This window comes from Macroventuria anomochaeta, assembly GCF_010093625.1.
Source record: "Macroventuria anomochaeta strain CBS 525.71 unplaced genomic scaffold BU25scaffold_15, whole genome shotgun sequence".
NCBI classification, from domain to species: domain Eukaryota; kingdom Fungi; phylum Ascomycota; class Dothideomycetes; order Pleosporales; family Didymellaceae; genus Macroventuria; species Macroventuria anomochaeta.
In genome coordinates this window covers 573,721-591,234 of record NW_022985376.1, presented here as the reverse complement: position 1 = coordinate 591,234, position 17,514 = coordinate 573,721, and the positions used below count along the sequence as shown (strand labels likewise).

General features: G+C 52.3%; 5 protein-coding genes across 5 annotated transcripts; 3 read left to right on the top strand and 2 right to left on the bottom strand.

The window, feature by feature from the left end:
* Window positions 1–13: 13 nt before the first annotated feature.
* BU25DRAFT_367555 (transcription elongation factor-like protein s-ii) lies at window positions 14–1,843 on the bottom strand. Its single transcript, XM_033703873.1, has 2 exons — window positions 925–1,843; window positions 14–872 (listed from the first exon to the last, which is right to left on the bottom strand). The coding sequence occupies exons 1-2, from the start codon at window positions 1,412–1,414 to the stop codon at window positions 448–450; spliced, it is 915 nt and encodes a 304-aa protein (XP_033562170.1). The 5' UTR covers window positions 1,415–1,843; the 3' UTR covers window positions 14–447.
* Window positions 1,844–1,847: 4 nt separating this feature from the next.
* On the top strand, window positions 1,848–2,509 carry BU25DRAFT_431268 (NuA4-domain-containing protein; the record flags this gene model as incomplete). The annotated part of the gene is made up of 3 exons (XM_033708653.1): window positions 1,848–1,982; window positions 2,035–2,241; window positions 2,312–2,509. 3 exons carry the CDS (start codon window positions 1,848–1,850, stop codon window positions 2,507–2,509), a joined length of 540 nt encoding a protein of 179 aa, XP_033562169.1.
* A 3,251-nt stretch (window positions 2,510–5,760) lies between these two features.
* Window positions 5,761–6,946, top strand: BU25DRAFT_458362 (C2H2 conidiation transcription factor-like protein FlbC; the record flags this gene model as incomplete). The annotated part of the gene is made up of 2 exons (XM_033710197.1): window positions 5,761–6,775; window positions 6,825–6,946. The coding sequence occupies 2 exons, from the start codon at window positions 5,761–5,763 to the stop codon at window positions 6,944–6,946; spliced, it is 1,137 nt and encodes a 378-aa protein (XP_033562168.1).
* Window positions 6,947–10,669: 3,723 nt separating this feature from the next.
* On the bottom strand, window positions 10,670–15,264 carry BU25DRAFT_367548 (putative histidine kinase group protein-like protein). The gene is made up of 6 exons (XM_033703872.1): window positions 14,938–15,264; window positions 12,109–14,885; window positions 11,900–12,050; window positions 11,694–11,846; window positions 11,595–11,636; window positions 10,670–11,548 (listed from the first exon to the last, which is right to left on the bottom strand). The coding sequence occupies exons 1-6, from the start codon at window positions 15,196–15,198 to the stop codon at window positions 10,940–10,942; spliced, it is 3,993 nt and encodes a 1,330-aa protein (XP_033562167.1). The 5' UTR covers window positions 15,199–15,264; the 3' UTR covers window positions 10,670–10,939.
* Window positions 15,265–16,451: 1,187 nt separating this feature from the next.
* BU25DRAFT_410600 (Yos1-like protein) lies at window positions 16,452–17,483 on the top strand. Its single transcript, XM_033706337.1, has 4 exons — window positions 16,452–16,581; window positions 16,634–16,693; window positions 16,844–16,951; window positions 17,049–17,483. The coding sequence occupies exons 1-4, from the start codon at window positions 16,548–16,550 to the stop codon at window positions 17,102–17,104; spliced, it is 258 nt and encodes an 85-aa protein (XP_033562166.1). The 5' UTR covers window positions 16,452–16,547; the 3' UTR covers window positions 17,105–17,483.
* The last annotated feature ends 31 nt before the right edge of the window (window positions 17,484–17,514 follow it).

Below are 17,514 nucleotides of genomic sequence, written 5' to 3'. Positions count from 1 at the left end.
TGAAGAAGATGTTGCCCTTGGAAAGGTATCCAGCACCTGGGTGAAGCCCTCCTGAGTCGGTTGTCAAGCACTTCCATGTTCCGAAAGAAATGTTGTAGGCGTTAGGAGAGTGTGTAGTGCAACTGTATTTCAATCAACTTCTGCAATCAAGCCTTCTGCACTTGATTACACATCACCGAGCTTGCACTCTCGGGTTTATGCAATCTTTCGTCTTTGTGATGATACATTATTCCAAGCCGCATTGCATGATGTGACTTGGTCAAAAAGGATGTACGAAGGGCATCGTGCACTTCTCCACCTGGAGCACAGCTGCTCGACTGTACTCATAGAAAGGTAGTTGTAATCATGATCGAATGCGCCTCTCCATGCCCATGAAACGCCCTGCTGCAAACTTTTCGGATCTCCCAAACCGTCCCTCGGTTCTCACCAGAACCATGAAGACCCGCACTAAGAGAACTTCCACCTATTTCCGCAGTTCATGCACTCACAGAACGTCGTCATAGGTTCATCAGCACTCCTCGTCTGCGCCTGACTGTACGAGACCATCTTCTGCTTGCACTTTCCGCACTGGAACTCCTTGGAGATACTCTTCTCAACCTGCGCAACCATGGCCTGGTTCATGTTCTCCTTCTCCAGCTTCTCGTCTTCGGCGCGGCGCTCTTCCGACTTCATCTCGTCGTGTGTCATGACTACGAATTTCCTCGGTGTAACGTCGCCAGAGAGAACGCGTTTCCGCAGTGCAGGGTTGGATTTCGCTTTCAGGTTCTGGAAAAGGGAACGCATTTTGCCCTTGTAGGCGTCGTTTACGCTGCCAGCGTTTGCGTAGGCGGCGGCTTCGATTTGCTTTGCGATTGGGAGGATTGTATCAGGCACTGTTGTACGTTAGCGTACTCCCAGATAGTGAGTTGGAGCATCTTGACTTACGCTCGGTGCTCATATGCGCCAGACCGTCGTACATGAGGCGTACCGACATGTCTCGCGCATCATCTCCAGTGACCTCATAGTTGACCTTGTCTGTCTTATGGTTGCGCTTCGTAGGGTCCACAGTGTGTTTCTGCTTGCTCTGGCTAGGCGCAGGTGAAGCTGCAGCTGATGATGCTGGCGCAGGTGAGGCGCTGCCGTTTGTTGCTGAAGCAACCTTCGCTGGTGTACCCTTCTTGGGTTGCTTCTTGACCTCATCCCTCCACTTCGAGACTAGTTCTGTTGCAAGCTTTTGGACCGCGGGGTCCTTGTGCGTGCGCAGGCGGTTGATGGTTACACCGATCCTGGTGGATCGCAGGATATCCTCGGTCGCGTGGACGCCGGTCTTCAGGTCGTTCAACAGTTTGATGACTGAAGCGCTAGGCTCATTCTCTTGAATGGCCTTGCCAATCGCCTTTCCCCGCAGCTCAATTTCCTTGGCGTCCATAGCCATCTTTGTCTCGGTTGGTCGTGTGAAAGTTGGGGATGCGGTCCCTGTATTGAAGCTTCAGGCGGAAGGTTTCGCAGAAGTGCACGCGATGTGGTTCGTGTTCAAGATCTAAGCTCGGCGCAGGTTCGGCGATCGCTCTTGCGGGTGGTGGTGTCGCAGACGATGTGGCGTGAAGTGGGCGACGACAGACAGCGGGTTGATAGAGTATCAGTTGGTGGTTGGGTGAGAGAAGGCTTTCAAGGCGGGAAGTTGCTCTCTGCGAAGGTCTCGGCCTTGGCGACGCTAGCGCTAGCACAGGCAAGCTGGGGTTCACTGACATTCGAGAACGTTTGCGAAACAACGACCTATGTGGAGCGACAACGACGACCACGACAACGACAACAAAAATTTCACCTACACGCTTTGTACCCTAAATCGCACACGTAAAGCCACAACAATGACCGAGAATGCGCCTCCAGGAAGCGCCAATGCGGCCTCAGATGCTGCCTCGCGCGGCATGCCCTACTACGAGCGACTACGACGCGACCTGCGCGAATCACTGCAGAAGAAGCGCATTCTAGACAACAATCTGGTGCGTACAAAGGGCAACGTGATATGACGCGTTGCGCTTACTCTGTGCGTAGCAACAACTCGAAGACAACATCTTGCGAGTCGAGACACAATATCTTGAAGAGACCAGCGCTGGAAATATCATAAAGGGCTTCGACAACTACATCAAGGGTGCAGCGACCACCACAACGACAAGCGGAGCGGGCACCGCGACGCGGCGCAAGGCGCAGGTCAGCGACGTAGACAGGATATTCAGTCGAAGCTCGTCCAGTTTCCTGAGGGTGCGTTGATGATACAGCAGACTGACATGCAGTCTGCATTGCGGGACTTGTGCTGACTATGCATACATAGGAGGCGTCGACTCCGGCTTCTGCAGGAACAACCCCTTCACACGCGGCTACACCAGTTTCGTCGTTTCCCACCCGCGAATCGAGCCAGCCCACAACGAATGGCGCAAGAGGGGGAAGTAAAAAGAAGAAGGCAGGAGACGACGATGACACGGATGGGCCGTCCGTGAAGAGGAACAAGATTTCGTATGGAAGGGAGTGAAGGACGCGGCATGAACCCACATCATGCTACACCTACGATATGGTGATGCCATGCGCCATGGCAATCAAAAGAATACGATGGGGCATTTGCAAGGCTGTTGCATTGCGTGTCCTATGGATATCAGAGTGGAGAGCGCAAAGGAGCTTCCATCAGAATAGGAAGGTTCGAAGAGTTGGTCAGAAGATTGCGCGCGTGCTCAGTGGGTCGACTCTGAAATACACTTGCATCGCGGGGTACGGGACGGCGTCGCAGCTTTCTCGATTTGAGGTGGGTCACTGCTGTGACCTTCACCGTTGGAAAATCATGCGCTCGCTTCTGCGTCGTTGGTAGAGATTAGTCCTCACGGCTCCTTGCCTCCTACTGGCGGAGAGGAGCATAGAGTCCACTTGGCACCTGCCTTCTCAGTCATGAATGGCTGGGGAGCATGGGATTTGTCGTCCAGGGTCCACTGGAGGTTCGCCGAACCTTGAAGATGGGAACTGCCGTTGACTTGAGGGGCAGCTGTGGAGTGTTCAAGTCAATTCAAGTCTTGAGTTTATTGCTTCTGCCCTGTCGGTACCTCCAATTAATTGCTCTCACCGGTAGGCAGTGTCAACGGCTTTAAGGATTGCTTTCCTATTTGTCGTTAGCAGAGCGACTGGCTACATCCACGCTGCTATACCGCTCCCGTCGACATCTGTCTCTAAGAGACGCCACAGGACAGACGAAGCCGAAGTAGATGCTAGTGCAAAGCACACACAGGTCAGGTCTGCAACAAGGTTGGAATGTGAAAAGCCCGGTGGGGCTGTGGGGCTGTGGGGCAGGCGGATGGCGTTCGCCAATCACACATGTGCCCTGCATGATGAGATGCCTAGCGAATAGTGAGGGGACAAGCGAATTCGACATGGCTGACAGCAGCTGCTCGCGAGTGGTTGAGTTTTACCACTGCAGGACAGCCCGGAGCGGAGAGCAGAGCGGAGTGCAGAGCGGTGAGGAAGGCTAAGTTGGTGACGATTTGCCACCTGCCGCCTCGTGCATCGTGCATCGTGAATTGTGACGGCAAGAGCACTGCATGTTCGTCGCGCATGCAGCGCGTGGTTGGCCCTGGTCATCCTCGTGATGGTGTGGAGTCCTATCGACTTGCTGTACAACCAAATTGATCTCTCCACACCTTTGACCGCTTCGCTTTTGATGACCTATGAGCGTCCGTGCACGACGCTATATGACGACACTCGTAAGTGCACAATCTGGTCTAAACCAGAAAAGTCAGCAAACACAACTCTGCACGCCTTGGCCACCATTACCGTTCATTAATTGCAGCTAGCAGCCGCCCGCTACCATGACAGGTCACCGAACACGGGCTTGAGAATCGAGTTGAGCCAGCAAAGGTTCGAACGGTCGCGGAGTTCAAGGCCGCGTTATTGGCGGGAATACACAGACCTGAGTCAGCCCTCCGACAACTGACGGTGTTTTGCTAAGGAGCTGACACTGATTGTCGTGCTTGACTGGAGCCAAGCTCACACTGCAAAGGGCTAAGGGACTGAGTGCCTTTACGGGGCGGACTGCACTGTCGCGAGGGCGGAATGCTGTTCGAAGCAGGTACAGCGACTCTAGCTGGCATTTGCCGTCCTTGAGTGGACGGGCTGACAGGTCCCGAAATTATCGTTGGTTGTCTCCACCTCCAGGATCCACCCTTGAGCCAAGCGACCTGTATTGCAGCAAAAGGAATATGGACGGCGATCAAACGCTTGACCAGTGCTTAACCAGCACAGGCACTGCCTCAGGGGAGACTAATTTCGTCTTGGGCACGGTGAGAGGCCCCGCGCTCAACGGATAGTGTGAGAGTAGGCAGCGGAGCCAGCACTAAGGAGACTGAGGGGAGTTTTGAGAGGTTACATCTACGCAACGACGTGGAGAAGGGTACGCGGTTAGCGGTCCGAATGCCTCCCCTGTCAGGTTTCCGACGTGTGGATGACCTGCCCCTTTTTTCTTGCTCTGTTTGCTGTTGCTGTTGCGCAACCTTTGTTACTGTAGCAGCGACAGGTGTGAACACCCTCAAAAGCAACACGCAGGATGTTATCAGATCCTCAACAAGGAAATAACCACTTCCACCGCCACCAGTTGCATGGCAGCGCAGCGGGAAGTTGCCATCTGGACTAGCGTCCACTGCTCAGTACCAAAGCGGCAGCATGGGATTCGAGTGAAGGCTAAGGCTGCATTGGGTATGCCTGACAACCCTGGCTTTTTCTCTTTTGCCGCCACAAAAGCCATCTCGTCTCCAAGCTGTGCTGATTCGCGCGGACCCAAGCTATGATGCGTTAATGCTAGCAGCTCGGTGCACCATCGGACACTTCCACGGCTGCACTGAGAGCCGTGATATAGGCTGAGTTTAGTGGCCTTAATAGCGGGAGGCTTGTTGCGCTCCAAATCGGCCAAACAAACTCCAAAGGCGCGGGAAGGAGCAAGACCGGGGTTCAATTCACTGTCTAACTAAGAACCCCACCAGCCTCGAATTAGCGCGCTTTTGGACCCCTGCGCTCATGTCGTAGGTGCACCGGGATTGAGCCAACCTGCTGTGTCCTTTGCTTGGCCCACAGCCTATGATGAATGTGCTAGGATTGCGAAAGACAGAATTTAACTCCCCATTGATGCCCGCTGATCAGCACTCTTCATACCTCAAAGCTTCCCTTGGTTTTGCATCGTCTCTGACTACAACACGCATTACAGTCAATCATCTCCTCATACGTCCTTACGCTCAGCACATCTTTTCTTCTTTGTCACTGGTTTGCTGCCGTCAACCTGAACGCGTTAGCGGCCGGCCACACCTTCACCACCGCGACACGCAAGCTTACACTCTTGCGGTCCGCCCCTGTGCCCGCTGGACAGCTACCTTCTCCACACTCAGCGCTTGAAACGCTCGAGCATAAGTCAGTTGTGTCCGCCAGGGCCCAACCTCTAATCTCGCAAGACCTCTGCTACGGCTCCTGCCTAGGACAGGTCAACTGATCGACATACCGAGGGGTTTATCATTACTCGTCTTGGCAAACCACACCGCGGGTGTCCCCAGTGTCAGACTCGAATTCAAAAGGCTCGCAGATCCCACCACTACCTGCCATTGATCGTCTCTATTCCCACGTTTACCGACCTTCGAACCACCTGTTTCAGCCTCTGGATTAACAAGAGTTGCGTACACTCCTTGCAGCACTCTTCTTTGTTCACCTGTACCCTTTCACTCCCGTCTACTACCTCATCACCTCTCCCTTATTTCCGCAATGGCTATGGCCATCGACAACCGTCAACAAACCCAGCTTGCTGGCATGGGTTACGATACTTTGCGTTACCCAGCAGCACCGCACTTCACCAACCCGTGGGTGTCGGCGCCTGGTGCTACACAGCAACTGTACTCGACCTCCCTCACACCCAACGCCCCGGCCGGACTTGAGCAATCTCAGCCTCGCCCTACTAGCATTGCGATTCCGTATCATGGCATCCCAGTGACGGCCGCCCCTCTCGGACAAGGTATTGCCCTCCCGGAAGGTCCATTCGTGACAGAAGACTTACTAGATGCGTCGCAAGATCTCATGTCAAGGAGCTATACAGGCGGATATGCTACATCTGCTTCTCCAAACAACCAAACGTATGCACCCACTTCGGCTCCTTATTCTCAGGTGGAATATGCCACACAAGATCGGGTTTCCTACACATATCAGGATGCTGCCCGTCGCTCTTCACACCCGTCAGTCCCCTCATTAGCGCTCTATGATTACTCCATGGACACCCAGCGACAACGCCAAAGTTCACTTGTTGACTTTAGCAGAATGAACGCGCCACAGCAAGCCCCACGTAACAGCTTCAGCGATGCGCTTGACGCTAGCCGCGGTATGGTCTCTTTGAGCCAGTCTGATATCACACCGAGGAATATCTATGGCACTCAGGGATCCGGCCGCAGCTCGACCGACTCATATGGCTTCCCCTCGACACATTCAGCACATTCGTCGATCTCGTCCGCCAGCTATGGCGCCAACGGTTACTACGGCGGCGAGGGATCCGTTACCGACTACAGCTCTGCCTCCGAGTCTGTTGATCTCACCAACTCGAGGACCCTGCCCCGGCCCAGCGCCCTTTTGGGAGCATCCATGCCTCCTGCCCCGCAGTCAATGATGGGCCAGTTCAGCTCCAAAGTCTCGTCAAGCTCGCAGAAGAAGCACAAGTGCAAGATTTGCGACAAGCGCTTCACCCGCCCCAGCTCCCTCCAGACACACATGTACAGCCATACCGGCGAGAAGCGTATGTCGAACTAAGTTACAAAGCATTGGATTCCACTAACATATGACAGCATTCGCATGCGAAGTCGAGGGTTGCGGCCGCCACTTCTCTGTCGTTTCCAACCTCAGGAGGCATCGCAAAGTACACAAGAACGACGGTGCCCAGGATCATCCATCGCCAGACGACGCATGAAGTGTCGATCATTCAATGATCGACACCTTTACTTGGACTTCACTTTATCGTTTCATGTATCTCTTTTTGATACCTTTGTTTGAGATATCCACTGTCGCGTTTTCGCAGCACAGCGAGTTCCGGATGGGATTAGACGAATCTCTAGCTACACTACGGTGTTGAGTACCTCTCGGCTACCTCACGTTACGAGGAGCCATCATGGCGTTTTCCGGCGTTCGCATCGATTACGAGTACCCCCTTTCCTGGGCGAGTCAACATCCCCACCTGTATCAGTACGAGCTCTTCCGATGTTAGGATTTGCTACTTGTTCATCACATTTTCCGACCGTCTGTGGTCCATGGATAGACACCCATGTCGCATAGAGCACGACTATCGCTATACCCTATTTAATATTTTAGACACCCTCTTTAACAACATGGTCGACCCAAGAGGGTCGCATGTTTGCATGACGTTTGTACAGTAGCTTGGGAGAGTACAGTAGTACCCGGAATGGTTGCACTTGTTTCAAACGAGCTTGCGAGTGACGCATTCTGCCACCGCGGAATGTAACAATCAAAGATTCCCATTATTTACTCCGTACCGCTTCCCGCTTCTCACCTCTGTAGTGACGACAGTGCGACGCCATTAACTCTCAATCTTACTCGTCCGCGATTCGCGCTGTCATTTGACCTCTCTTTGACTGGCGCAGCCGGGTTTACGAAAACATCGCTGCTCCGCAGTGACGACAAGGCAACTGAGGATGGCTGCTTTCAAGCGCCTTGGCATACATCATCGAGCGTTTGATCCTTGCTAGCGTTGCTAGCGTAGACCCTGAGAGAAGACACGACACCGGCAGGGCATCCAACTGCTTAATGTTGTGAACTGGGGCCGCAGCGGCGATGGCTGTTCAGAGCTGTGCTTCGCTGAATTTCCCGGGCCTCTGGTCATGATTCGGCAGGCGGTTACAACGACGAATCGCCGGGGCACCCAACACGAGCCCGTTTCACATGTTGTGGCCGCTGGCGCAGCACGCTGAGGTCGGATGTCCTTCTCAGTCTGTCGTGTTGGATGCAGTTTTGCCTTCACTATCTCCCAATCGCAATGCCGGCTGGCTGTTGGGACTTAAAGTCGGACCGACCAGGCATGAGATAAGATCGCGTTGTGCCTGAGACTTGTTACCAACTGTAAAGAAGATCTTCAAGGGACGCGACGACGCGCATGACACGAAACACAAGGCTGAATCGCTGAATACCAACTGACGAGCCTCGCTTCGTAGGTGGTGGTGAGTATCAGCCAGTCATGTTGGGGTTGTACACTGCACATCAACACTCCCTTCATGTCGCTACCAAAGCCTTCGGGGACTGCGAAACTTTACTGTACACAGCCGTCAGCCACGCGGGCGTTCTACTATTCAGTCCCCCCTTACAAAGTTGACGAACACCTCTTCAAGCAGCAGTTTGGAGGCGTTCAAGCATTCGCAGTTGGTTTATGGTTGGCTACGGGCAAGCCACATGCTGTAGGATGCGCAGATTGGAGCCCACAGACTTTACACACAGATACCTTCGGAGGACAACGCCGGCACGCTACGTCTCAGGTTTGATGAAGCGAAAGCTCAACATAGGCTCTCTTGGCTGACGGCGGCGTTTGCACCTTTCTCGAAATGCACCACAAATATGTTTGATGACCTTGCATTGGTTCTTATGGAAGAACATGCCTGTTGCAGCGGCTCACGGCAAAGAGCAACCTAAATTAATCCGACTCTTTATTCAAACTTCTTAACGACCTTGAATATATACCTAGCAGGTATTCACAATGCTATCAATCGACGATGAAGCACAACCTCAAGACGCGCTTGGATATCGCCGATTCAACATGCGCTGCTGAGGCATGAACCCGCGTGCAGCAAGCTGCCAGATCAACACCAGTTAGCACGTCTGCCCAAGTGCCCACTGCGTTCAAACTTTGAACAAGTCCGCGGCGGCATCCAAGGGCTGCCAAGTTTTTGGTGTCTCGTTAAGCTCTTGGTCCCTTTTCTTTCCGCAATCCTGGGTGGCTGTGAAAGGATTCAGCACACCGTCGCAAAAACACTGGAGAACGCAGAATGTCACTTGTGCAACTAGATGCCATCATCTGTGTGATCGTCTTACACATATTCCTCACATGGAATCGTGTCTGATCTCATCCCACATAGCACGAACCAGACGCGCGGCTCTCTAAGATCCAAGATCACACAAGTGTCGAAGCTCGTGGGTCTTCCTTCGTGTTCATGAAATCAACAATGGGTTTGTTGACAATGGTGATGACTGGGCATACGAGACTTGCCAGATCTGTCATAACCTGCAAGACATTCCGCAATTGTTTCTGCGCCTGTTTTGCGCTGCTATCTCTAAGCTTTGATTCCTGTGCCTTACCGTCTTGCGGCTGTCCCTCTATCCGGAAGCAAACCGGCCTACACCATCTCCACCCTACCACTGGTGAGATGCTTCCCCTCCGCGCCATCCCTCCACCCCAAACAACCTTGAACCAACGTCTAGCAACACCAGTTCTAATCACGCAAGAGTAGTAACTCTGAGTGCCAGGCCGAGTCAAGCCGGTGAGGCATGTGAATACCTCCACCATCTCATGTGATGGTGCTCGAATCATTTCTCTCGCCATCTCTCACCTCGGCGAGGTAGAAAGCAACAGTAGCTTGTTCCCAGCGCAGCGGTATATTACTCTGTTAGCGTTTGGGCAGTAAAACCTTCGAGGGGTACTGTAGACGTCTAGAGAGCTTTTTTGCCAGCTCGGCCAATGGCACACCCGCGCCCAGCAACATTCGCACTCATCGGTCGCACGTCGGCCATAACTCATGTTCAAAGCGCGATGTAACACCCTGAAATGAGGCGCCGTTACCAGATGTCAACTTGTCAGACTGTGGTGGCTTTGCACTTGCGTGTGCACAGAGTTTGCCATTGAAACCAGGCCAACGCATCTTGGATGTCTTTGGGGTCATGGGTAAGCATTGATGGCTACCAGTAAGTTGAGTCTCTAGGTTGTCACCCACGTGCCGTGCGACGATCCTGTCCATCTCCCTTTACGATTGTGAAGAAGATCACCACCTGCAACACCCAACACTTTGGTTTGAATCCCCATTTGAGGTCCCATTTGAGAGGCACACATTCTCGAAACAGCGAAGTGCATATGGCAACATGGTCGATCGCTAATTCCACTATTCCAGCACCCACAGCTACCTCCAGAATGCAGCATGCCGGTCATGCGATCCAATCAACTATCTGACCATGTACTGAAATCTAGGCACGAAGGACACGAAGGATCCAAACTACCCGTCGACGGTGTGAGAAGTGGGAAGCTGATTGTGGGGACAAGTTCTGAGTCTAATTCGATGTCGCGACAAGATCCCGTGATGGTTCCTGAGAATCTCAGGGGCCAAGTCTCGTATGGAGGGACCCGTTGCGCCGCTCCCGCATCTGCTGTTTCCCTCTTCCGATAAACTTCTTGCTGGATGCGGAGACGGCACAGTTACTGGCCATGTCTGAAAGCGCAGGTGCGCTAATCCGCGAAAAATCACCGTGCCAATAAAGTGAGGCTATGGTCGCCGACTCACCAACAATTGATCTCGTGACATCGTCCCTGGTCATCGATGAGCCGCAAGATCCCAATGACCAAATGATCGTGATTGAATTTATTCCCAGTCCATATAGTGCTAGCCAAGGTGGAGTGAATCATGGCGCTGCGAATTGCGCTGGTTTTTATTCGATCTTGTGCTTGCGCCGGCTTCGGGGTGCAGCGGGCGTCGGCAGAATGCAAAGAGACGCATGCTTCCAAACAGAGCAGGACTATTCATGCTTCCTTGTCGTGCTGTACTTCAAGTTCCCCTCAACATGACTCCAGAAGTTTCTTGGAGCACTTCGAAGTACGCAAGCGCACTCAGCCAACCTTCAAGGTGTCCTGAAGGCAGTGGGTTTCAACGAAACCCTCCACGGCCTCCTCGATCCAAACTAGGGTGAGGCGTGGTCATTTTGGAGACAGAGCCTTGGGAGTGATTGTTTGCTGGCTTGGCGCAGATGACTCTGAGAGTGACAGTCGAGGCGCAAGGTGCTCTGCTCTGCTTTGCGTCCGGCTATGCGGCTGGTTGACAACATCTGATCCGGCTTCTGGAGACTCTGTTGGCCTGCGTGGGATGGCACCGCCATCTTGGACATGGGTGAATCTCTCCATGTTCTCCTCTGTAAGCGGCATAGTAGACTCATTCTCCCGCCCCTGAGCGGTGCCATGGCAGTGAAGCTGCGGTCCCGTGAGTGATAGCAATTTGTCGTCGCGCAGCTTCGTATCTCTCTCCTCAGCTTGGATTCGCCTCAAAGCCCTCTCCGCTTCATTCTCCGATGTCCTTGCGAGCGCTGCATCGCTTTGATAATGCAGCCGGTCTAGTTGAGTGGTCGGTGCTGAAGCCGTTGTTTCAGGTCGGTCCGGTTGGCTTGCGGTTTGCGAACGATCTTTTGCGCTAACGCTATCCATGGCCGAGGAGGCCAAAGTGGATAAGTTCCCATGTCGATCAGGTGCGTTTACGGATGGCTTTGCTTTGGCCGTTTTTCGCCGTCCCTCGATCGCCCACTTGACAAGCATCTGGCACGAGTCAGTTCATATCCACCATGGGGTTGGATAGGCTTACCTTTTCAAGGAGTTTGCCTTTGACTGGTTTGGCCAAGTAGTCCTGTAGAGCATCAGTTCCCACTTCTTCGATATAGGGGGATGTCCCATGAGCACTCACATCCATTCCTGCCAGCGTGCACTTTTCTTTGTCTCCTTGGATGGCGCTGGCTGTCATTGCGACGATAGGAACGCCTCGAATCTCCGGTTTGTCCCTCCAAGGTGATTCAGTTCTGATAGCATGTGTGGCAGAGTAACCATCTCTGATAGGCATCTGCGTGTCAATTGTAAATGATAGGATCAGCAGAGTCGTGCTTCTTCACTTACTTGAACATCCATCAAGATGATATCGGGACGTGGATGAGAAGGAGTGAAATCCTTTGCCAGATAGTTCAAGACCTCCTGTCCGTTCCAGACCGCATTCACTGAGAAGTTCAGCTTTTTGATTGTCTTCAGCGCAATCTGCTGGTTAATATGGCTGGAATATGCTGTTAATTGCCATCTTCAAGACATGATCATCGATGTAGCAAACTTACTTGTCTTCTACAACCAAAACATGGGTGTTCTTCCTTTCGGATTCCGGTATACTGGTAAGATGATCCGACAGCTTGCCTCCGATCGGGAACGATTGCATTCTCGAATGCCCGTTTACCGAGTCTCTGGGTGCTAACGGCGGGGTGTGATCATCAGAGCTCCCAACAGACACCGACATATCACTCTGTAGTCTATCAGGGATCGACGCAAGATCAACCAACGGCGAGTCGTCGTTGGAATAGGAGGCTCTTGCAAAAGGAATCCAGAACGTAGCTGTGGTGCCCTGACCCAACTTCGAATCCAGCCAAATCTGACCCTTCATAAGCTCCACAAGGTTCTTACTGATCGTCAACCCCAGACCAGTTCCACCAAAGCGGCGAGCCGTGGAAGAATCCGCTTGACTGAAAGGCTGGAACAGGTGCTTGCGAACCTCCTCTTCGATGCCGATGCCGGTATCTTGTACTACGAAGTTTACCGTGGCCGAATCTTTCGATCTTGAGGTGATTGCGACGTTGAGCTTAACGGATCCGTCCGATGTAAACTTGATACTGTTCGTCAACAAGTTCGTCAAAATCTGACGAAGTCGTCCAGGGTCACCAATGACTCTCAAATCTTGTTCCACTTCGGGCTCAATGAAGCTGTGATACACCAATCCTTTCCGTTGTGCCGCGAAGGACATCATCTTGTTGACGTCTCGAAGAACCACGCTGAGACTAAATTGTACTTCTTCAACATCGAGTCGGCCACTTTCGACCTTCGAGAAATCAAGGATGTCATTGATGACAGTCAGAAGACTGTTAGCTGACCGATGGATGTTTTCTGCGCACTCTTTCTGCTCCTCGTTGAGATCCATGTCGAAAAGAAGCTCGCTCATGCCTATTACTCCAGCGATCGGTGTCCGGATTTCATGCGACATATTGGCCAGAAACTGGCTCTTCATCCTACTCGCCTCCCTAGCAGCCGCAGCATTAGCCAAGAGTCTGGAGTTCTCCTTTTCCTGCTCTTTCAGTTGATCCTCTCTTTCACGCAGTTCCGTTATATCCATCGAAACACCGATGACTCCATCGATGAATGCCTCGCCTTCAACGCCACCCGTTCTTGTTGAGTTCCACCGTGGCACAAGACGTGTTCGGTAGTAGCGTTCTGAGGATATGTATCGTTCCACCATCTCATCCTGCGCTTTGCCATTGAGAATCTCTTGGATTGGCTGTCTCCAGCGCTCTCGATCTGGAGCGTTCATGGCGAACTGATCAAACATGTCTTTGCCGAGGATGTCCTTCCTATCCTTATCTGGAACCCTGTCGCCTTCCATCAAAACCACCTTGTTTTGTCGATCAACAGCCCACAGCATAATTTTGGCATGTTCGATGACCTTCTGAAGTTGTTCACGCGTTTGTCTTGCTTCTTGACGAGCCATGACTAGGTCATGAATGTCGGTACAGGTACCGAACCACCTAACGATCTTCCCAGCATCATCAAGGAAGGGTATGGCTCGCCCAAGCATCCAGCGCCATTCCCCGTCGTATCTCTGACATCGATATTCCGTATTGTATTCGTCACCTGTGGCGAGGCAATGGAACCATGTGTCCGTAGTTGTACTCATATCATCAGGATGGAAAGGCAGTTTCCAGCCCTCGCCTAGACTTTGGGTTTCGGTAAGACCTGTATAGTCGTACCAACGTTGCGAAAACCAGTCATGGAGACCGTCAGGGGTTGTTGTCCAGACCATGACCGGCATGAAGTTGGCGATGTACTCGAACTGTTTCTCGTTCTCTTCGACGCGCGCTGCTATTGCTTTGGTGTACTCTGTAACGTCCTTGAAGATCACGATGCCACCCAAGAAATCACTGGTTTCCGGATGCACGACTGGTTCTCCAATGACCTCAAATACGATGCCCCTGCCGGTACCTGGCTGTCGCATACCAAGTCGCACCTTCTCCACACGCTGCTGTGTCCTACACACCTGCACAATTGGGAACTCGTCGATGTCAAGTGGTCGCTGGAAATCCTCAGTCCAAACTTTGAAAAGAGCTAAGAACGCCCGCTGATCGCCTGGAGCGTAGGTTGCATCCTTGGGTAGGAGTCGTAGAAGCGCATTATTTGGTATACCGAACCCCTCGTCTTTCCACATGGCGTATGCTGGCATATTGATTGAGTTGAGTAGGGCATCCTTCAGCTGCGTGGCCTTCTGGAAAATCGAGGTCGTGGAGGTGTCCAACCCAGCCAACAGAGGTGGGCCGCGAGGCGGGAAACTTGGCTGTTGCATCGTAGGTGTGACCGTTTTCGATACGTTGGTTGAGCTGCTTCCTGAACGGCGACCAGAAGATGAGCTCGATCCAGACCTACGCGACTTATTCAGATGAGGCCCTGTATGGGTGCGATTGACCACTCGACTCGAGGGGCGCGCAGTGGCCACTGATTGCGTAGATGTGGCGCTGGTGAAGGTCAATGTGAAGTACTGAGTGTCCTCTATTCTCCATATTGAGATAATACAAGTGGCTTGGAAGGCACCATGTTGCGAGTGTTTCTTGTCTTTCTTCTCCACAACTCCGCTAGGGCCACGCGAAAGTGGCGATACAACCACCTCCACCGAGACATCATGCACAGTAGTCCGCGCTAGGTTCGTGCTGCTCAAAGGAGGCAACGGAGGGTTTGTTGGAGAGGTTGTCCGGTCGTTCGTCGAGTGGGCAATAGGTGTAGCACTACTGCCCCCCAGTTGGTCGTCTTCTTCATCCGTACTATTTGTCTGGGCGTCGTCGATGACACAATCTAGAAAATCCTTTTGTCATGTTAGCAGTCATACGATAATTTCACCATGCATTCTGACGCACCTCCCATGACACTAACAGCGGTGAACCGTTCTGTAGAATATCAATTCCAAGCTCTCCTATGGTTTTGTCCTGTAGGACCTCAGATATCGAAAAGTCATGGTAAGCGGTGCTCTCGAAGTCGATTCCAAGTAGACGCCCCATGGCCTCGTTCGCAATCACCACAGTTTTATTTGAAGAGAGAACCAGAAGGGGCACTGGAAGATATTGCAGTGCGGTCAAGGACACCACCATGGCGGATGGCTGAGACGAGTGTATTGACATGGAATCGCTGCTGTGTATCGAGCTTGGAGACTTGGGTCGGTCGCTGATCGGGAAATACCCGCTCTCAGCGTCCTCCATTTCTTCAGCCACTATGATTAAGAGTTGGAGTGCGCAGGGCCGTAAGCTTCGTATACTATAAAATGTACTCTGAACGAAGGGCGGCCAAAAGTCCGGAGCCCTGATTGCCCGATGATTGTTGGTGAAGCAGAGCAGACCAGGACTCCACTAGACCAACCGAGAGCACTCGAACAAGCGGCGCAATGCAAACATAGAGGGTATCGAATGCGGTGGTAGTCGCTGGAGGTGCAGAAGAGAAAGAGAGGTCCTCAAGGGGCGGAAAACTGCCTGTAGAACGTGTGTTGATGCACAACGCGGCGGGGAGATGCGGCTGTTCTAGATTCGGATGCTGGTGGGAGATCAGTGGCTCGGCGCTGTTCTAGGCCATCCAGGAGGTCTTTCACGATGCGCATGCAGTGGTCTTGGGATCTTCTGCTGCAACTGCACCGGACGGCCGTGAGGTTGGCAGGAACAACTCACGCGGGAAGGCACAACGCGGATGTCAAACTCTCGGTTATTGTTATAGTGCAGAGGGCTCTTCTCCAAAGTAGTTCTAGAACGTCACATTTTCGGGTCTGCCAGACAGCAATGACGTCTTCGCGTTGGAAAAGACATGTTGAAAGGGCCTGTGGGTCAGGAAAGACATCCGCCACTCACGATTCGAATACAGAGGTACTTGCTGAAGGGTGAAACTGGGGACGCTACATTAAACGTGCGCAAGGCCCACCGATCCGCGCCGATCATTTTGATGCTTTTCAGGATTTGTGGATTTTGTGCTCAAGAGAAGCGCGAAAGGTGTACTCGACAGACATCAATCTGTTCGCGCCGGTCTGGAGAATTTCATCGTGTAGCTTTTGCGCTTCTCACGATCTTTTGACGGCCGTCAGGACACAGATACCTTTCCTTGGCAAGGATGGCTGTATCCCTGCCGCCTGTGAACCATACGATGCATCGGCCTCATCCGACCTCGCATGACAGCCTTGCACAAGTCATGTTTGTTTGCGAGACTACATTCGATGAACCATGCATATACAGTCTAGAGCGCCTCTCCCTGCAGTCCTCCCAAGGCTGAAGTCCAACAGTGCGACCCTGCACCAGACTCTCAGGTACCTACCATTTTTCACGTTGGCACGTGATCATGACGACCCTGAGTCTTGGCATTTGACATGCAACTCGACAACAGCTGTCTTTCTTGATAGGCAACATCATTGAGGCCACATCAACCACAAAGGTTTCCAAAACACTTTCAGCTCCGCTCGTCCTCCAGTAATAGTTTATTCCGCTTATTCAGAATGTTCACATTCGGCCTTGGTGGCCTCTTCTACGGTAGGATATCAAAACCAGAATATACTTGGGTAGTCACTAACTTCACACGCAGTCGCCGTTCTCCTTATCAATGCGATAGCCATTCTCTCAGAAGATCGATTCCTTGCACGCAGTACGTCGAAACCCCGCGCATGCCGCTACAAACCCCCGCTACCCCTCCTATCGTTTTTAAACAACGCAAATATGGCTATACGCTGGACGCCGTAGTCCTATAATCGTACGAAGTGTTGTACGACCATATAATGCTGACAAGATGTCACAGTTGGCTGGACAGCTGGCGCAGCAGAACCTGGCTTTGGGCAACGCGACGATGCGAGCGTAAAGGCACGATTGATAAACCTGGTTTCCTCGGTACGAACACTCATGAGAAGTACGTCAGCGCCTCGTTCGAGCATAGACGAAGTCCCAGTATACTGGATTGCAATACGCCAGGGACACATTGAGTCAACATACTGACTTGATACTAGTACCGCTTATGTTCATCAACACGCTCATGATAGTCTACCTCCTCGTCCTCGGGTGAGCACCGCGCATATATATGAAAACATTTGAGCATGGCGTTATGGATAGAGCATCAGCGTAGCAAGAATTAAGGGCTCATCGGGACAAGATGTTGGAGGAAGTCAAGACGTCCGCTTCGCTGCTAGACGCAATCGCAGGGACATCAGAGAGCCAACGAACAGCACACTGCCAGAAGGTTCTGGGCCTGTTCGAGACGATCAACTAAGACCTGGAGCTGCACCAACGCGCCAAATTGGGATCAGGGGCAAGTAGGGGCATGGGTACATGAATACATTGGCAGACAGCACCATATCCCCGTAAGGCAAACCGGTAGTAAAAGTCTATGGATACTACAACAATATACCCAATTGTGGATCAAGCATATCGTTATACGCTGCAGCCAAAATTTACTAGCCATAAGACATAGTCTAC

Excerpts from the sequence above, each read along its gene's own strand:
- BU25DRAFT_367555 (XM_033703873.1), bottom strand. The coding sequence starts at position 1,414 with ATGGCTATGGACGCCAAGGAAATTGAGCTGCGGGGAAAGGCGATTGGC. Across the intron at positions 873-924 it reads GGCGCATATGAGCACCGAGC|TGCCTGATACAATCCTCCCA; the intron begins GTAAGTCAAGAT and ends AACGTACAACAG.
- BU25DRAFT_367548 (XM_033703872.1), bottom strand. The coding sequence starts at position 15,198 with ATGTCAATACACTCGTCTCAGCCATCCGCCATGGTGGTGTCCTTGACC. Across the intron at positions 14,886-14,937 it reads CGCTGTTAGTGTCATGGGAG|GATTTTCTAGATTGTGTCAT; the intron begins GTGCGTCAGAAT and ends ACATGACAAAAG. Across the intron at positions 11,637-11,693 it reads GCACGCTGGCAGGAATGGAT|GACTACTTGGCCAAACCAGT; the intron begins GTGAGTGCTCAT and ends GATGCTCTACAG.
- BU25DRAFT_410600 (XM_033706337.1), top strand. The coding sequence starts at position 16,548 with ATGTTCACATTCGGCCTTGGTGGCCTCTTCTACG. Across the intron at positions 16,694-16,843 it reads AGATCGATTCCTTGCACGCA|TTGGCTGGACAGCTGGCGCA; the intron begins GTACGTCGAAAC and ends AAGATGTCACAG. Across the intron at positions 16,952-17,048 it reads GGTACGAACACTCATGAGAA|TACCGCTTATGTTCATCAAC; the intron begins GTACGTCAGCGC and ends ACTTGATACTAG.